At 43.5% G+C, this 18,047-nt stretch overlaps 1 protein-coding gene across 1 annotated transcript; it reads left to right on the top strand.

Moving 5' to 3' along the window:
- The first annotated feature begins 7,680 nt into the window (after positions 1 to 7,680).
- Positions 7,681 to 13,546, top strand: C2H11orf87 (chromosome 2 C11orf87 homolog). The gene is made up of 2 exons (XM_030477258.1): positions 7,681 to 7,804; positions 8,146 to 13,546. The coding sequence occupies exon 2, from the start codon at positions 8,294 to 8,296 to the stop codon at positions 8,768 to 8,770; it is 477 nt and encodes a 158-aa protein (XP_030333118.1). The 5' UTR covers positions 7,681 to 7,804; positions 8,146 to 8,293; the 3' UTR covers positions 8,771 to 13,546.
- Positions 13,547 to 18,047: the final 4,501 nt, after the last annotated feature.

Raw genomic sequence — 18,047 nt, 5'->3', positions numbered from 1 at the left:
AAATCCCTTCCCTTCCTTTCCCTTCCCTGTCCTTCTGATTTCCTTTCCTTCCCTGTTTCCTTCCCTTCCCCATTTCCTTCCTTTTGTTCCTTTCCTTTCCTTTCCTTTCCTTTCCTTTCCTTTCCTTTCCTTTCCTTTCCTTTCCTTTCCTTTCCTTTCCTTTCCTTTCCTTTCCTTTCCTTTCCTTTCCTTTCCTTTTCCTTTCCCTCTCGATTCTTCTTTTCATAGAAAAAACTAAATGCAATACACCTTCTTATTCTACCATCTCAGCTGTGTTTCTACATTTTCCCTCATTAGGAAGACACCCTGTTCTTGTAGTACCTGTCCCTGAGAGTTTCTGACATACTTTAACACACACTTTGTGGCGAATGTTCAACTCTTTCTCAAACTTGTGGAGTAAATATGACAGGCTGGAAAGGATTTCATAGCATTGAAAGTGGCAGGTGATATATATATCTATATATATGGAAATATTATAGCATTTCACATTTTTTTCATGCTATCACAGTTTACATAACTTTTAAATGTGCATTCTCATAAGGATTATTACATATCTCTCTAACTAGCAACTGAAACTGCATTTAGTGTTAGTTCCTCATAGGCCTATGATTGAAATGAAAGGTGATGTTCTTATGTTGTATAATTTTCAGTTATGTAATTCCAATTTCTTTCAATCACTCTTCTCACTGTGATGTATTCCTCCCAAATAAGTGCTATTTACAATTGTCACCTTTAGACTGTATCTCCTATGTTCCACCTGCTCTTCTGTGTTCTATAAAATGCTTTCTCATGTTCATTTTTGCTTATTCTTTTGTTTTCTGTTCTGTAGACTCAGTCTTCCTTTTGCTTTCCAAGCTTCTCTTTTTCACATTGTTGCTACCCCAGCATGACCCACAAAGATGGTGAGAGGTGGATTAGCCAAGCTACACTTATGGACCCCTGAAGGCAAGCGAAAATATTTGTATGATAGCAATGGTTTAGACACTTAGGTTTTAATTCTGAGCCATGAAGGTCAAAAGAAGTAGGAAGCAGTACTAGGATTCCACCAGTTCCGCATGCTACTGGCATGTTTTACCTGAGTATGCAGAGAAAAGTTATGGTGTCAATACTTTCTTTGAGTGTGTGCAAACCAGCTAAAAAGCCTCCTGCTATCATGCAAAAACATCCAGATATGTTCTTGGAGGGCTTTAAAGAAAATAATTGCTCTTGTTGAGTGTTTTGCTACTCAAATCCTATTGCATTGGTATTTTCTCCTTATTTCCAGCTGCTGCTATAGTTGGTTTTATTTTATTTTGGAGAGAGCTTTATGTTCTCTCAGAGCATCTCCTGATAAAAATCAGATAATTCAGTTGCTTTCCCAAAGTGTCTTCAGTCTAATTTCAGACATGACATGGCAAAGAGCATAACAAAACTTAGCAGAAGGAGACAGAGAGAGAGAAAAACAAAGAGTTTAGTACTAAGATATTATGTGGTTCTCCATCAGAGTCTAATACACTCTGTGGTGAAGTAAGTTTAAAACGGAAGCACAGTAAACAACTGTGTTCTTGCTGATATCATTGGGAAAATAAGCACTTCTAAGATGAATGATGTTATTTTTGTACAAATGGATTATTCACAAGCACATCCTACATGACATCAGGTAAATGACAGGAATAACGAAGTGAAAGCCTTGAGCTTGTTTGTCAGAACTTTTTCTCTTTTAAAGCTGATCAGATCATCACTCATACGATGGAGACTCCTCGCCATGGAAGGGACCATCCCTTTGGCAGCTGGGGCAGCTCCATTTGCCATGTGGGTTTTTGGGGAAAGAGAGGAAGAAATACCTGCAAGGGGCTATTGAAAGGTTCTTGATCCAATCCAACAAGTAATTAGTGACATTCCTAGTTTTACCTTTCCTGTGGGCAGGTGCTTGTATCCTGGGTTGGATCTGACTACAGGGCATGGCACCTCGCAGAGTAAGACTTTCACATTTCTGATCCTAATTTTGAAAATATAAGCATAAAGAAATGTTGTGCTTATGAAGTTTGGGGATGATCCTGTAATTAAAAATTAATATCCTTTCCCTTCCCCCCTCCAAATTGCACCCTCAGGAGAAAAAAGCTGAAGTGGTATAAATCTAGTGAAAATCAGTTTTATGATTAAATAAAATTTCTAAAATTAATTCAAATTTCTGTAAAAGGAGTGGTACAGAAGGTGGTCACTTGTTAACACCTGGCTGCTAGCAGGATGACAGACAAATTGGAAGAACAGGACCGTCCACAAAGGCTTCCGGCTATGCAACAACATGAGATAAAGGTATTTCCAGCAGCTGGTATCAGGATTTCTTTTACTATTGCAAGAGTAAGAAAGGGGGGATAAAACCAGGGGTGTCTTGAGTGCTTAGGGCCCAGGAAATAAGAGCAGAACAGAAAAATAATGAATGCTACTAACTTCCTTCTTCACACAGCAGTTGATAAAAAAAGGATTATAAAAGGCCCTGGGCAAAATCTGAGCTATGTGCTTCACTGATGAACAGTGCAGTGAGCCTGGAGTTGACTGAGCATGGACTTTTTCTGGTAGAGCTAGAGGTAAATGGCTTTTTCATCCATTACACTTTCCCAGCTTTCTTAGGTTTCCTCCCTGGAAGAAAGCCAGGATGTTACAGGTTGTGGGAGGATTGTTATGTGCATAGAATGAACAACAAAATCTCCCGTCTCAGGCTGAGCCATGTGCTGCGTGGAGATGAAGGACTCAGATTCAAGTCCCTTCTCTACCAGCCTCCTGTCTGCAGACAACAGTCACCACACTGCTATCTTGTGTGTCCCTTTCACATTGTTGCTGTTCAAGTTCATCTAAATATCCAGATAGACCACATGATAGGTTCAAACTTAAACAGGGGAAGTTTAGATTAGATATAAGGAAGAAGTTCTTTACAGTGAGGGTGGTGAAGCACTGGAATGGGTTGCCCAGGGAGGTTGTGGATGCTCCATCCCTGGCGGTGTTCAAGGCCAGGCTGGACAGAGCCTTGAACCACGTGGTTTAGGGCAAGGTGTCCCTGCCCATGGCAGGGGGGTTGGAACTAGATGATCTTAAGGTCCTTTCCAACCCTTACGATTCTATGACTCTATGATTCTATGAGCAACCATCAGGACCACTCTCTCCCTGGCCTATGGGATAATCTATGGAAGGTGGGTTGTTTCTTTCTCTCCCTTGGAATTTTCACCCTCATCATCCACCGGTGGGATGAGAGAGTGCCCTGGATCACACAATGTGATGCAGGCTTGGGGCTGCACAAACCCACCATCATCCAGGGCTGGATCTGACCCTGTCACAGAATTTGACTGAACAAGAACTTTATCCTGTATTAAAATCTGGAGTGAATGATACATTGAATTAGCTCTGAAATGCATTCAATCTGTGGTAGGGGAAGCAGGTGAGGTGCTGCTAACATTAAATCAGATTTAAATGTGGATCATTACGCTTAAACCTCTCTCCAGTTTAACTAAGCAATACAAGTTTCTTTTTTTCCTCTGTGATATCCACTAGTACGGTCAGCTTATGTTTCACCAACCACTAGCCATGTTCTCTATTTAAAAAACATAATTAAAGTCTGCTCCTTTAAATTCTCTGAAAACTCTGTAAACCATTAAGAAGAGCAAAATATTAAATCTGAAAGGTCATTACCCTGATTCTGCCTTTCTAAAATGTATTGTCTAGTGAAAAAATAAATAGCACTCTTACTTATACAGTTACAGATAAAGTCCTTCTTTCCTCCCTTTGTATTAATTTTACCCAGATCTGCTACTCATTAGTAGAGGTATGTATGTTGCAGCTTTAGAATTCTGCTGTTATAATTAAACTGAAGACCTGTGTACTCAGACAGGCAAGCCCAATGCTGTCAATTTATTTCTTCATAGTCTGGACCGATATTCTACTCCTGGTGCCATTCAACACCCTGTTGAATTCACCAAAAGCTTAGTAACCTTCCTCAGTAAGCATCACATTATCTTTATTTTTTTTCTTCTCACCATATCATGTGGTAGGTTTCTCCTTTACCAGAACAAGAAAAGAATATTTTTCTAAAATAAGAATAGAAATTGAATATGTAAAATTGTCCTTAAGCTTCATAAGGAATCATCTCCCGAGAATGAAGTAATTGTGAGCCCACATCGCTCTGACTACCCTCTTCTAGAAGATGTAGGGAAAAGAAAGAAAGAAAAAAATTATCTGCTTCTGTGCTGGTAGCCTGGGAAGCAGCACTCTCAGCTATAGTCAAGCTATTTCAAATCAAAATCTCTCAAAGACACTTACAGGATCTTTGCAAGACCAACATTTACATGTGTAGGATCTCAGCTGACCTACGAGTGCTCATGAAATACAAATCTATTTTATTTTGTTTTTAAAATTCATTCTATTTACAGCACTAGGGTTCCAGACCATGTTTAAATCACTGCTACGTATAGTAGCAGGAGTACATAGTGTCCCACAAGACTTCTATACAGATGGCCTTAATCCCATGGGGAGACTGCAAATTAAGATGAGGGTCATTGGCATTCATGGAGTACTTGGTCTGTCTGGCAAATGATGACATCAATCTCAGTGCAAAAGGGGTCATACATTATTCTATATGCAATCAACTGCTAAATTTAAACAGTGGTAGGACAATTAATTTTTTTTCAAGAAGGGTCATTAATAGCCAAGGTCCTGAACCATCAAACCTTTGCTTACATGACCAGTCTCTGCTCATACAGGTTATCTCATCTGGCAACTGCCTTGGTGAAAAAGAGCCTTGCAATACACGGCTTGAAGAATTAGCATCTGAAGGAACAACTTCTCTAATTAACAGGTTAAAAAATATCCATATACAGAAGTCCATTTAGGGGATTTGCAAGTACGTATGCTGTCTGCTTCTTAACAATGCGAATTCAGAGAAGACTGGGAGTTATCAAGGTTGTAATGTCGTACAAACATTGTTGTAAAATAAAAAACTATCCCATTAATAGAATATCCTTTATCACACAGCTGCCAATCCTACTCGAAGAAGAAACCTAACCTCCATAACTGTCATTCTGTATATATCCTGTGGGGAAGTTCACTATAACTAACAAGCAATTTATTCTTGAAAGAGGGCACTCTTGAAGATGTCATATCCCTTATTTTCTGCTGGATAAAGGAAGGGTTTTTCATGACCACATTATCTACGGGAGATGTATTTTTTTATTATTATTATTTTATTTTTATATTCAAATCTAATTGTATCAGTTAATCATAGCAAAGAAATTATGCACAGCTACTGGTCCATAGCAATACAGATTTTCTCCCCCCTGATTTCTAAAACTCCGTGTATTCTGATCACAGGTATTTGAATCTATATACTTTGTTGGCTGGCAGCCAGTATGAACCATAATGCTAAAGTATATATAATTACAGTACAGCTATTTCCCCTCTTCTCCACAATGCTCCCCTTCTGACTGTCTCACTCGCTAAAACTTGTAAAATTAGTTGCAAGTAAGAGCAAGAACTACCTATGCTTTTCATAGCTTTTGGCTGAAGCAGGAATATTCCAAAATTGTACATGACCACAGACACAAAAGAGGCTGAGACAGTAGGGAAAGAGCTAGACATCTGCGGAGGCCTCTGCCCTTCTCCACTCCCAGGACCCGTCTTTCACTCCCTACAGTTTAGGAAAAGCCTTGTACTTGGAATAAATATTGCACCAATACACAAGACACATTTTCACTATTTGCTAATCCTGAAAGCAAGGAATAATGTGAGTGGCATTTTGAAAGTAGTAAGTAAAACATACATGGATGCTCCAGAGCATTTCAGCCCACTGGTCTGGGTGAAAGTGGATGGGCAGGGACAAGGGCGGGAGAGACGAGAAGCAGCAGCTTGGGACAGATGGCAAGATAGTTAAAGACAGCAGGTGAAAATAATACACAAAGGTTTTTGATTTTATTTAAGGCAATTTAACTTTCAGTAGCTTTGTGTTTCCTTTTCCAACAAGTAAAACCTGAAGACATAGTCAAATATTCTAGTACAACTGAGTAGTCCTATTAACTTTTGCAATAACCACGAGTTAGTAAATTCTTTGGCTTCGAAGTTTATTCAATTCACAATTTGGTTATTTCTGCCATAAATGGGGCTAACATCCTAAGTTACCTTCATCGCTATATTACAGCTGCCAATTCTGTTTCCTGTGCAAAAGGCCGTTCTTATGGGGAAAGAAAGAGGTGCGGACATAATGTCAGTGAGGATATGCAGATGTGGCTGGTATGCAAGAGGGGGTATGCATGTGTGCAGGGAATGTGGCTGAGAACGCATGGGGGTGGTGTGTTTTGGGCAGTGACACCAGCTATGTACCTGAGGGAGCTGAATGATGCAGGGAGCAGTAGGTACAGGAATGAGCAAGGGCTCGTCTTGCAGTTCTGGACTGAACTTTCCTCTCTGGGCAACCCTGCAGCACCTCTCTAAAGCATCAGACCATGTCATTCTGGGGAGGGAGTAATGGGAACCCCCATTTCCTTGCTTTTAGAGGTAGCCTGAAGTTGCAGTCTCTTTGCAAATGATCAGAAATATTCCAGCTGGGTTGGACGTTGTTCATCCCCTGCAGCGTAAGTCTTTCTCCAGAACCATCAGAGTTAACAGTGACTGGCCAAGTTTCATAGGCTGCAGTGTGTTTATCAGAGGCAAAAGCAGTACAGAGGAAATCTATCTTGAAACAACAAAGTGCTTAAATGCCCGGCTTACCAGCTCCTACCCACCTCTGAGACAGGTTCTTGGCTATCGTGGTCCACAGATCTGACAGATCTTTGTTCTCGAAGATTTTTCCAGCTCATGTCAGAGCTTGTCTTGTACAAATTTTCCTCCAGGCTTTTCAGGTGGCTTCAGGCCCCCAGAAAAGACTGGCACTTTGTTATTCCTTAAAGTCCTGTTACGTTAGGGCTTTACAGTAACTCTGCTCCCTGCACACAACACAGGACTGAAGGAACCTCCCGGGCCACCAGGTCCTGTCCCATGTTGCCATACACAACCACATCACTTTGCTCCTTTTGGCAATCTGAAGAGCTCCATCCTAAAGGTAATTATTATTTTGCACCATTATCTCTACTGGTCGTACTTTTCAAATCACAAATTCTTTTGTATTTAAAATCTGCCCGATTTTTAGCCTAAATGTATTAATGGGCAGTTCATACCCGTTTGTTCTTGAAGAAACCACCCGCCACACACCTAGCCTCGGCAAGGCAAGTTTTCACAAGCGCTCCCTGTGATGTCTGTCACAACTTGGCACACGGGTCCTCGGCATTTCTGCGCTCCCAGATTCCCACTGGCCTCGCTGGAAGGGGACGGTGTGCTGGCTTTGAGGAGAGACGGGCCCTCCCCTGGCCGTGGGGGAACCCTGGTGCGGGTGAGACGCGGTGTGCTGCCGGGGAGGGGTACACAGCACCCCGGGAGGAGAAGGCGCCGGGGATGCGTGGCGAGAGGCGGTGAGCGGGGCCGCGGTGTGTGGAGGGGGTCTCACGGGAAGGGGCTGGCTGGGGCCGCTGTTGGGGTGCTCGGAGAAGGGGCCCGGGCCTGTCCCAGCACCTGCGGATGCGAAGGGCGGCGAGCGTGCGGAGGGCGGCGGGTCCCCGGGCGCGCCGGTGGCTGTGGGGCTTGGGCGGGGCCGCGCGGGCCCGCCGTGCAGCTGACGTCAGCGGCCGGGGCGGCTGTCGGCTGCGGGCGGCGCTCCCCGAACCGGCGGCGGCTCCGCTCTGCGCGCTCACTCCGCGCTGCCGCAGAACACGGCGCCCGCGGAGCCCGGGCGCTCCCTCCGCCGGCGCAGGTAAGGGGCTCCGGGGCGGAGGTCCCCGCCGGCATGCGGGGTTCTAGCAGCCGGGCCGTCGCTCCCTCCGTCCTTCCTTCCCTCTCTCTTTCCGCGGCAACTAGTTGGGGCGAGCGGCCGGGCGGTGCTGCCCGGGATGCCGAGTGATTTGCGAAGTCGGTGTGGCGGCGGGATACCCCGTCACGGTCCCGCTGCCCCCCGGCGGAGAGCTGGGGCCGCTCGTCGCGCTGCCTTGGCGGGCGCGGGGAGGAGGCTGCCGCAGCCGCCGGTGGGGTCCTGGGGAGCGGGGAGCTGCGTAGGGTGGGTGCCCCGGAGCGCTGATGTGTCCCGCTCCTTTGCAGGCTGCTCTGTCACTTCAGAGCGAGCGTGAGGCTGAGGCGGCAGCATCCCGGGCTTTTCCAGCGAGCGCCCGCCTGCAGCCCGGCACCTATCGAAATTCAGACGTCTTCGGAGAGGGGAGGAAGATCCTCATCTTCCGAAGCCTCCTCAATGAGTGCCAAGCTCTCCAAGGAGTTGAGGCTGTCGCTGCCACCTTGTCTCCTGAACAGGACATCTGCCACCTTAAACACCAGCAGCACCTGCATCACGCAAGTGGGTCAACTCTTCCAGTCCTTCTCATCCACCTTGGTTTTAATTGTCCTGGTCACCCTCATCTTCTGCCTAATCCTCCTCTCCCTCACCACCTTCCACATCCACAAGAGGAAGATGAAGAAGCGGAAAATGCAAAAGGCTCAGGAGGAGTATGAACGGGACCACTGCACCTGCAGCAGCAATAGCAGCAGCCGGCACCCTGGGACAGGGGTGCAGGGAGAGGCACCCCAAGGAAGAGACAGCCGGCTGGGAAGACCCCCCCAGGACTCGGAGATCCAGCGCCCCTCTTCGTCAGCAGCCCCAAGCTCCCAGCAAGCACGGGCTTGTTTGGACACAGCTGGTGCCGGGCTCCTGCAGACGGTGATTTTGTCATGATGGTTTAGGGGGAGACCTCGCGAAGGCACTGGTTTGTGTTTGTAAATACCTGAGTGATTATTCTAGCCCCCGAAGAAGAAAACATTTCTAGTTAAAATGAACGAACAAGCCCATGATCCAAGCGCATGACAGATCACATTGCGTTTCTCATTGACTGTGTGAGGAAAGGATGCTTCTTTTTACTGGAGAAGAAGCTGCACACAGCTCTAAATACTAAGTCGTCCACCTGGAGGAGAGGGTCAGGGGTGTGGGGGATCCCTTTTCCCTGCACATCATTACCCTGAGGACCGGGACAGTCCCAGTCTCTTGGGATTCCCACTGCACCCTGTGTCACCATTGCATGGTGTGGGGGGAGAGGCAGGTCTGGCGGGTGCCTTGGGATCCTCTGTCCCCTTGGAGCAGAGCAACAGTCCACCCTGGTCTCTCTCCTTTTGTGCTAGGACCTATGCCCCTGTCCCACCCCTCTCGCTCTTTTCCAGGACTGGCTATTGTTTTGTGTAGAAATGGCCACCCCTAGTTGGGCTTAACTGCAAGTACCCTCCAGCCCCACAGCCCCGTGCCCCAGCTGCAGTGCTGAGTATCCCAGCGTTGGGGGGAATGGAGCCAGCTATGTGCACAGAGCGATGCTGAGCTTTCCTCTCCCCTCAGCTCCCTTCATCTTCAAATGCCCCCCATCCCCATCCCCATGCCATGAGCCCTGAAACCCAAATCGAGTACTGTTTTGTGTGGCAGGATGAGGTGATGTGCAGTAACTTGCCCATCCTCTCCCAGGGGAGGTTGTCCTTGTGCCTCCTGTTGGTCCTGAAACAATCCAGTTCTGCACCAGGCACCCTGCTCCGAATGCCTGCGTTTACAGCTTCGCCTCCCAGCAAGAAATCCTGCAGCAGTATTGAGCTGGCTTCTACTTTTTTAGGCTGATAGATATTTTTAACCCTCCCAATCTAGTAGACAGTTAGGGACAGACAACACTTAGTTTTCTCCCTTTTCCCCTCTTGGGGAACAAACCATGCAGTTGTGCAAAATGTCCGCTCCTATTTATTTTGGAAGTGGCTGGTGTAGTTTCTCCTTAGCAAGCACCAGGAGTTTTTTGCCATCCATGGATGGCAGGTGTGAGTGGCTGTTAGTGCCGTGTGTGTTGGTTGGAGCAGCATCGGGTACAGAAACTGTGGCTTTGCTTAGTGATTAAATCAATGACCATTGCTTGAAGGTGCCTTAACACAGTGCCATATCCAAACTTTGAGTCGTCTTGTGTGGTATTGTAGCAGAGGCAGCCCTCTACTGTACATATTAACATCTGAAAATATAGCAAAGAAGAAGTGATCCCGAGAGATTTCTCTTTTTTTAAATTATTTTTTTCTTTCTAGCCTGGCATTCAAAGTGATCTGAGGAGATAGTTATAGCCCACAGCTTTTAGTATTTTGTAATCACTTACTCCCTCTCTGCTGTACTCTGCCTCCCAGGGTGGCTGTTTGGCTACAAAAATCCCGGGGAGATGTGTGGCACTAAGCCGGGAGTGAATGCCATTAACCAATTTAAAACTGGGAAAGAGGGTGGCAGAACTGCTCTGTAATCCCCTCATAGCCCCAAAATGCAGAGATTTCAGGGCAGTGTTTCTGTTACCTGGGTTTATCCCTTTCCAGTCTTGCCTGGTATGATGGGAAATTGCTGTTGAGTTTGCACCTGTGCCTCCAGTGTTTTAGGCAAGTCCTGAATTACCCAGCTCACGGAGCTGCTCCACCAGCTGAGGTTAGTGTGGCAACTGTTCCTGCAGCCGAGTGGGGTTGTGCACATTGCAGTTTGATGGGAGCGATGGCTGACTCTCGCCCTCAGCTCGTATGATCAGATGCTAATGGCTTCCTGGTTGTTGCTGGGTGAAGAAATTGGCGTTGTTTTGTTTCCCCTAATAAAGGATGCATGAACTTTTGTGTTTAACCTCCTTATGCAACTGCAGCACAGTATTGCACCACAGGGATTAGATTTAGGACAATGAAAAGCGTTCAGTGAGCAGTAATGGAGCTTCCTGATCGTTGATCTCCACTAAATAGATATTACTTTCCCCTTTATTTTGTGCCTTTAAACAAGACAAGACAAAAAACAAACAAAAAAATCACCAACAGTGTATAATTTTAAGTTTTATAAAAGCAGTAAGATGTTCCAAATTACTCCAGTGCATTTCTGGTTGATGATTCCACTTCTTTAGTGTCTGAAGTCAGATACTCTTCCTTCTGCCTTATGCACTCAAGGCATGCAATAATTCCCCAGAAGTGTGCTGCTTGTCACATCTCATTGCAGTTATGAAATTGCCCTATTTTTAAAGAGAAAAAGAAGGATGGAGATATATATATATCTTTATATATATTATGGATATACAGGTATATATATTATTTATACAATCTCATGGCACTAAAAGTAGTTGCAAAAATGTAACTAGAATTAAAATCTTTTATCATGTAAAACTCTATCCTCTGTTAAGTAGCTTTGATTTAATATTTTAATATCTCTGTATTTATGTAAATCTGTGTAAATTATGTGGTCTATAAGTAAAATTTCATACTGACTTTAATTTTCTCAGAACTGTGAGCTTCTTGTGGTGTCATTTAAGGTTTGGTTTTTTTTATTTCTGAAGTTAAATTCTACAAAATATAAGAAGTTATAAATTCCTATTATCACACAGAACTGTTCGTGTGTACTTCCAGTACACAATCCTATCTTGAAGTACTGCAAGCTTACGAGGTTTAATTGAATGGTCTCAGGAGATCTAGCTGATAGAAGCAGGACACGTAGGTTTTCATTTTCATGAAACAATAAGCAATCTAGGGAATAGATGTGGATTTTTAAAACAGAGTTTATGCATGGAGGTTCTGTCAAATCAATTGCTTCAAAACCCTACAGCTACAGCTAAACTTCTGCACTTAGCATTCAGTATTAATAAGGCTGATGCTTCTTTCCCCTCCCCCTGCTGCTTAAACTAGAAAAGTGTACGAAATCGTTCATATTTCTAAAGCATACATTTGCAGCTAACTGTAAAACTGCCCAGAGGGTTTTGAATATACATATTTTATGCAAGTATAATATCTATGTCTCTGTATCCATATATTTAAATATTTTTGTGTAACCTTTTCTACGATATTTGATAGAGGTGCCGGGTGAATGCTTGTACCATTCTCCTATGTAAGGAAGGATTTATACCCTCTTGATGCAGACATTCTTTTTCCTGTGAATTTGCACTGGTTTCAGCAAGTTACGATGGAGACTGGGCAGCTGAGTGCTGACTGCTGGAAGCACAGACAGTCTTTCGTCTGTTCAAGAGCATATCCTCCAGCCGGATTTTCCTGGTTCGGAATTGGAGACAGTTACCCACAAGCATCCTGCATGTGTAAGAATAAGAAGTGCTGTGGTTCTCGACAGTTCCTGTCCAGTCCAGCCATCATCCTGCGGAAGAAGCATGACAGCAGTGAGTTGGTTTGTAGATCTTAGTGAGAACTTGGAGCCTGCTGGGCGATACCATGGCAGAGCTGGGGCTGGATCAGGCTGTTGGCAATGCCTCGTCCTGCGCTCTCATCCTCAGAGCCTGCTGCTGCCCTGGGTCTTCATCCAGCTCCCACTGGCACCAACAGGAGAGGCTTCCACTGACTGCCAAGGGACTTGGATTCTGTCTGAGGTCCACGTGGAGGGTGGCAGCGCTCCATATGACCACCATGGGCCCTGCTCTGCATCTGCCCCATCAACCTCCATGGGGATGGAAACCACTGCATCCCACAAGGTCTGGGGTTCTTCAGCCTGGTGGCACTGGGGAACCTGCGCTGCTACAGTCAGATCTGCTTCTACAGACTGAGGTGTTTAGGTTTCTACATGGATCCTGTGTGGATCATGGACAGGGAATGTCTTTTCATTAAAATGTGTCATTCCAGCATTTTTTTCTGGAGGGGTTTGTCTACTGGAAGTGTAGTCTCAGATGAAATTTGCAGGCTCTCCATCCAGACATGTTACAGCTTTTGATACATCTCTCTTAGACATACATCTATATATATATATATAGATACATATGTCGGAAAAAAAAAAGAGCTGGACAAAAAGCAAGGAACAGAGACTCCACATTATAGACAAAACTGTCCTATGACTAAAAATGGGGGGCGGGGAGTGAGATTATTTTATTTTTAATTAATGTTAAAGGCTACTATCTTTAATGTAAATAGCAAGTTACTCTGTGATTAATGTTTTCCATAGCATTTCTAAGTACTTGCTATCTTGTTTTTGGAAAATTATGTCCAGTGTTATGAAGCAACTGTGCTTTTCTTCTTCTGTTGTTATGAATATGAGTGTAACTTTTATGTAGGGAGGAAAAAGAACATGATTTGACTCTTTAGACAGGACCGAATTATTTTAAATCCAGTTATAGGACTTTGTTGGTTTTTTTCTTTCTAGTGGTTATTTTCTCTGCACGTTTGTATTTTTCTATGGGTACTTGAAATCCTACATTTTAATAAGTACGCAAGGTATGAAGGGAAACATTAACAATGAAGTAGGAAACATTCATTTTCCTGTTTTGTGTAAATTGCAAAATTTATAATGACTTAGATACCATTTCATTACATTTCTCATCAATGTAGAAGTTGGCATGACCCATATAAAAACCTTTAATAGTGCTTTTGTTTATGTTAAAAATTAGAACTACTTTTATCCATGACTGACTTTCTCATCTCTTTCTGGTATCTAACTCTTTTTTTCCCTGAAGCCAAGTTTTCCATCTGATTGCTAAATAAATTTCTAGTAGAACAGAGCCTCCTTCTGTTTTTAGTCTTCTACATGTAGGTCTCTGGTCTGGATCCAGCCAAAATCAGTAGTGCAGGAACTGTGTTATGAACTTGAAAGAAGTGGATGGCGTATGAGCCTTGAGGAGAGAGGTGACTGGCTGACAGGCAAACAGGTGAAATGCCTGGCAATGGTAATAGTTTTCCCATTCGGAGTTGTGGAAGTAAGGCCTTCCCATCCACTGGACAGACCTGGGTGAAGGGTGACCCACTCCAGCCACAGCAGAGATGAGTATCAATTTCCTTCCTGATACTGTTGCTCTAAAACATCACTTTCTATATGACACTAGATCTCATTTCTTTAAATTATATGTAATACTTGTTCAAATTGAAGAAGTTTTCCTTGCTTCATTGGTACTCTATGTTCTCTGTGGATAACTAGAAGAATTCATTTTCCAACCGTTTTAATCCAATACCTCCACAAGCATCAGTTTTGTATGAGTTAGGAAACAAACACACAAATAAATAAATAAATATTTGGATCAGAACACTGTCAGTAAAAATTGCCTTTATTTTTATACATTAGTGTTCCAGTTGTCTTTCTCTGTTATTTTCTTCCTTGAAATGAAGCAATATAATCTGTTCATTATTTTACTTTTCTAAAAAGGACAAAGAACTTGAAGCAAGAACTGCAAAATATACATACACAAACAGGAAAAGATTCCACATTGAAAAACTGAACAAAATTGTGTAGGTTTTGTTAGTTTCACAGTTAATTCTTTGTCCTCTGTTTTTCAGACCCTGTCAGGTTTTATTTATAACTCACATATAACAAGTAGATTGCTTTTCTTTTATGATTTTAGCTTTGTTTACTACACAGTCAATGACAATGTACAGGTTAAAACTTTTCAAACATCTTATAATCTAAAAATAATAAAGTGTCCGAGGGGATTATTAGTACTGTAAATAAGGGCTAAGTATAGAAGGTTAGAAGGAGAAAATTTTAGCTCTATACAACAAAAGCAGCATTGCTGGAGGATGAATTAATGATTATAAATGAGCGCCTTTGTATTTCATTCCTGGCTCCGTCACTCCACATTGTAAGGCTCTCAGCTTCCAAGCTATTTATGTAGTAAGCGATACATAACTTACCTATTAAACAAAGACACAGAACCTGCAAATATGTAGCCCTGAAATGCATAAATCAAGCATCATATACATTAAAAAATACTGATACTGTAATACAAATGGAAAGAGTCTTTATGCTAATCACCTGGCTCGGATTATTCAAGTACTTACATTTGGCAATGAGGTCCAAGTGGCACACTGCACAGCTGGGAGATGGATGGCTGGGCAAAATGCTTGAACAGTCACACCGAGAGGCTCAATTTAATTTTTAAGTTGAAGTGGAATATTATGAAGGAGAGCCAAGACAACTAAGGTTTATTTTACCGTTTCATCACTCATAACACTTTCTTCAGTGCAGACAACAGCCTTGTGTGGTTTTGAGTAGAGTGCTGACTAAGGTAATAACAGTGTAGGAAAAGACAATTATTGGGAGTAAACCCACCACTAATGAAATTCATCGCAAAACCTCCCTGAATTCAGTGGGGCCTGGACTGTGCCCAAGATAATACCAAATCTCACTCCCTGCTGTCTGTTCATCCCTTGCCAGTGTCATCAGACTCTTGATTTCTGCAGTTAGTATTTCTAGGGCACATTGATTTCTCTCATCTTTTGATTCACAGTCCATACCCTGCTCCTGTGGGGACAGCAGAGGATCACCTAGGGCAACCTACATGGAACATGTTCATGCTTTTCTTTAGCTTTTGTTGTGTCCTGCTATTGTCTCTGAATCTGACTCTCCATGAGAGGTCCTGTCTGGTTAGTCTTTTCCATAGGATGGGCTGTGTTGTCCAGGCTTGCTTCTTCCTTTCAATGGGTAGTCTCAGCCTATCTCTGACATTAGGAAATTTAATTTTAAGTAAGTGATCAGTTGATTTGACTTCTGCAAAGATACTGTAGGACTTTGCCCTCTTTCTTAATCCAGCATTGTCACACATTTAGAATCATAGAATCATAGAATCATAGAATCGTAAGGGTTGGAAAGGACCTTAAGATCATCTAGTTCCAACCCCCCTGCCATGGGCAGGGACACCTTGCCCTAAACCACGTGGTCCAAGGCTCTGTCCAGCCTGGCCTTGAACACCGCCAGGGATGGAGCATCCACAACCTCCCTGGGCAACCCATTCCAGTGCTTCACCACCCTCACTGTAAAGAACTTCTTCCTTAGATCTAATCTAAACTTCCCCTGTTTAAGTTTGAACCCATTACCCCTTGTCCTACCACTACAGTCCCTAAGGAAGAGTCCCTCCCCAGCATCCTTGTAGACCCCCTTCAGATACTGGAAGGCTGCTATGAGGTCTCCACGCAGCCTTCTCTTCTCCAGGCTGAACAGCCCCAACTCTCTCAGCCTGTCTTCATACGGGAGGTGCTCCAGCCCCATTTACCTATAGCTCAACCATATTTTTATGGTATCAAGATCTCTGCGACAAAGCAGAAGCTTTTGAGAAAGTGCTATATTTCAAACAGTCTGAGAAATCCTGGCACACTTCCCAACATGGTCCATCGGCTCTGGAACAACATCACATTTCCTGACTAAGCTGCCAGCCCTGGATCACAGACTGAAATTGCTGAGAAAACATCATTCTTTCATATCAAGAACATCACTGTAAGGAAAAATATCAGTTACTACAGAGGGGAGACTAAATAAATGAGAGGATGTGGTGATAAAAATTTTACATATTAATGTGCAAATGTGTAAAACCTGTGAGACAGACAAGGTCAACTGAATGTCTAGTAACAGCTGACCACCTGGTCCAGAATTTCTTCTTTTAAATCAGATTATCACAATCCATTCTTTTACTTGTGGTGTTGAACACTATTAGACATATGCTTTTCCTTTGCTGCTCAGCTAGAAAATTCGGTCAGTAAGCCTCTAGTTCTCTATGAACTCCAGTTGAACTGTTTACAGTCTATTTGTTTTCATTATAGAACTACAGTTTCTATCAAACCATCCTTTTGAAAGGCATCAGCAATAGCACAGGGGAGCCTTCACTTCCAGCACATGTGTTACAGCTCATTCAATCTGGCAACGGTCTTGCGTAAAGGACAACTGTCTAGGTGATCATATAGGGTCACTGCAAAACTCTGTAAACAGTGATTGCATTTGAACAGAAAGCAAGAAACATGTAAACTCTGAGACAGCCATGGCTTTTTACCTATCTACAATGAGGCAAGTTCAAAACATGTCTGCTCAACACTTGAGTTATTCTGGATTTATAAACCTCTGAAACTGAGCTGAGTATATGGGCCATTACCTATTTGACAGAGCTTCTCTAAAGCCAGTTACTCCTGAGGTAAAGTGATGATGATGAACCTAGGGAAAGAGTCGAAAAGGTAGCTGAGATGTGACAGGTGGGTTTTGGTACTACCATTCGCATAGCGCTGTAGCCATACTGCAGGGATAAGAGCAGATTCCTCAGGCCAGTACTCTTGCAAGTGAGAAAACATGACAGTACCACACAACTCCTGGCATGAGATCTGGGTGTAGTGACTTTCATAAATGCAAACTTCAGATAAGTACAGCTTCCAGAGAAACTCTTGAGATTGCTATGATCTTCTGCTTCCTTTCGGAAAATCTCTTCTAATGCTCTGGAAAACAGAAGATCAAATTATGTCAAAATAAAGTGAGTAAGATGACACCACAATCTGTGTGAGAAAGACACTAGGCTGACAAATCCTGATTTGTTCATAGCCTGGAGACTTCACTACCAGAAAGTCTTGCTTCTTTTGTGCTGATGTGCACCAGTTATTGCAGCAAGGGGCCAGGAGAGTTCAGGTTCCCTGAGCATGCAGTCCTCATTCATCTCCTTCAGACTGATGGAGGCAGTGAACTAGCTGTCAAGAGGAAAATGGAGAAAAACCACTCACCTCCTATCATGTAAGGCATGAAAAAAACAACTTTCTGAAATACAGAAATCTTTCTGGGTTAGCACCCATGATTTGGTAAGGAAAATTTTCAGGATTTACTTCACAGTACCTTGGCTTGAGTGATTTCTCAGCTTTCCATTTGCCTTCCTGCTCCTGTCCTCTGCCAGTAGTCTTCCAGACCACTCTTACCTGAATTCAATGTTAGGTCTTCACTAACTTATTTTACTGTGGAGCAAGTCATGGTACGCTTGTATGGATGTATAGCAAATGAGTTAGTGAATCACAAGGGAGCAATAACCACTGGGAGGGCAGTGGAGTAGCATCCACCAGCAAGGGGAAGGATGCAGGGGCACTAAACCCTTCAGTACAGTTTTGTGAGGATGGGCTTATGAGTCCCATTTAGACTATCTGGTGCTTAATATCCATGTTGTGAATATCTGGGATTAAAATACAGATAGCCTGCTGTGGCTGTGGAGCTTCATATGGCTCGGGTACTGTCGCACCCCACTGCATAATGCCCACAGTCTTCTTCA

This window comes from Strigops habroptila, chromosome 2 (genome assembly GCF_004027225.2).
Source record: "Strigops habroptila isolate Jane chromosome 2, bStrHab1.2.pri, whole genome shotgun sequence".
Classification (NCBI taxonomy): domain Eukaryota; kingdom Metazoa; phylum Chordata; class Aves; order Psittaciformes; family Psittacidae; genus Strigops; species Strigops habroptila.
Note: the sequence above shows the minus strand (reverse complement) of the source record. Positions and strands in the feature narration are given on the sequence as shown.

What these genes read in the sequence shown, in the direction of transcription:
- C2H11orf87 (XM_030477258.1), top strand. Translation starts at nt 8,294, where the DNA reads ATGAGTGCCAAGCTCTCCAAGGAGTTGAGGCTGTCGCTGCCACCTTGT.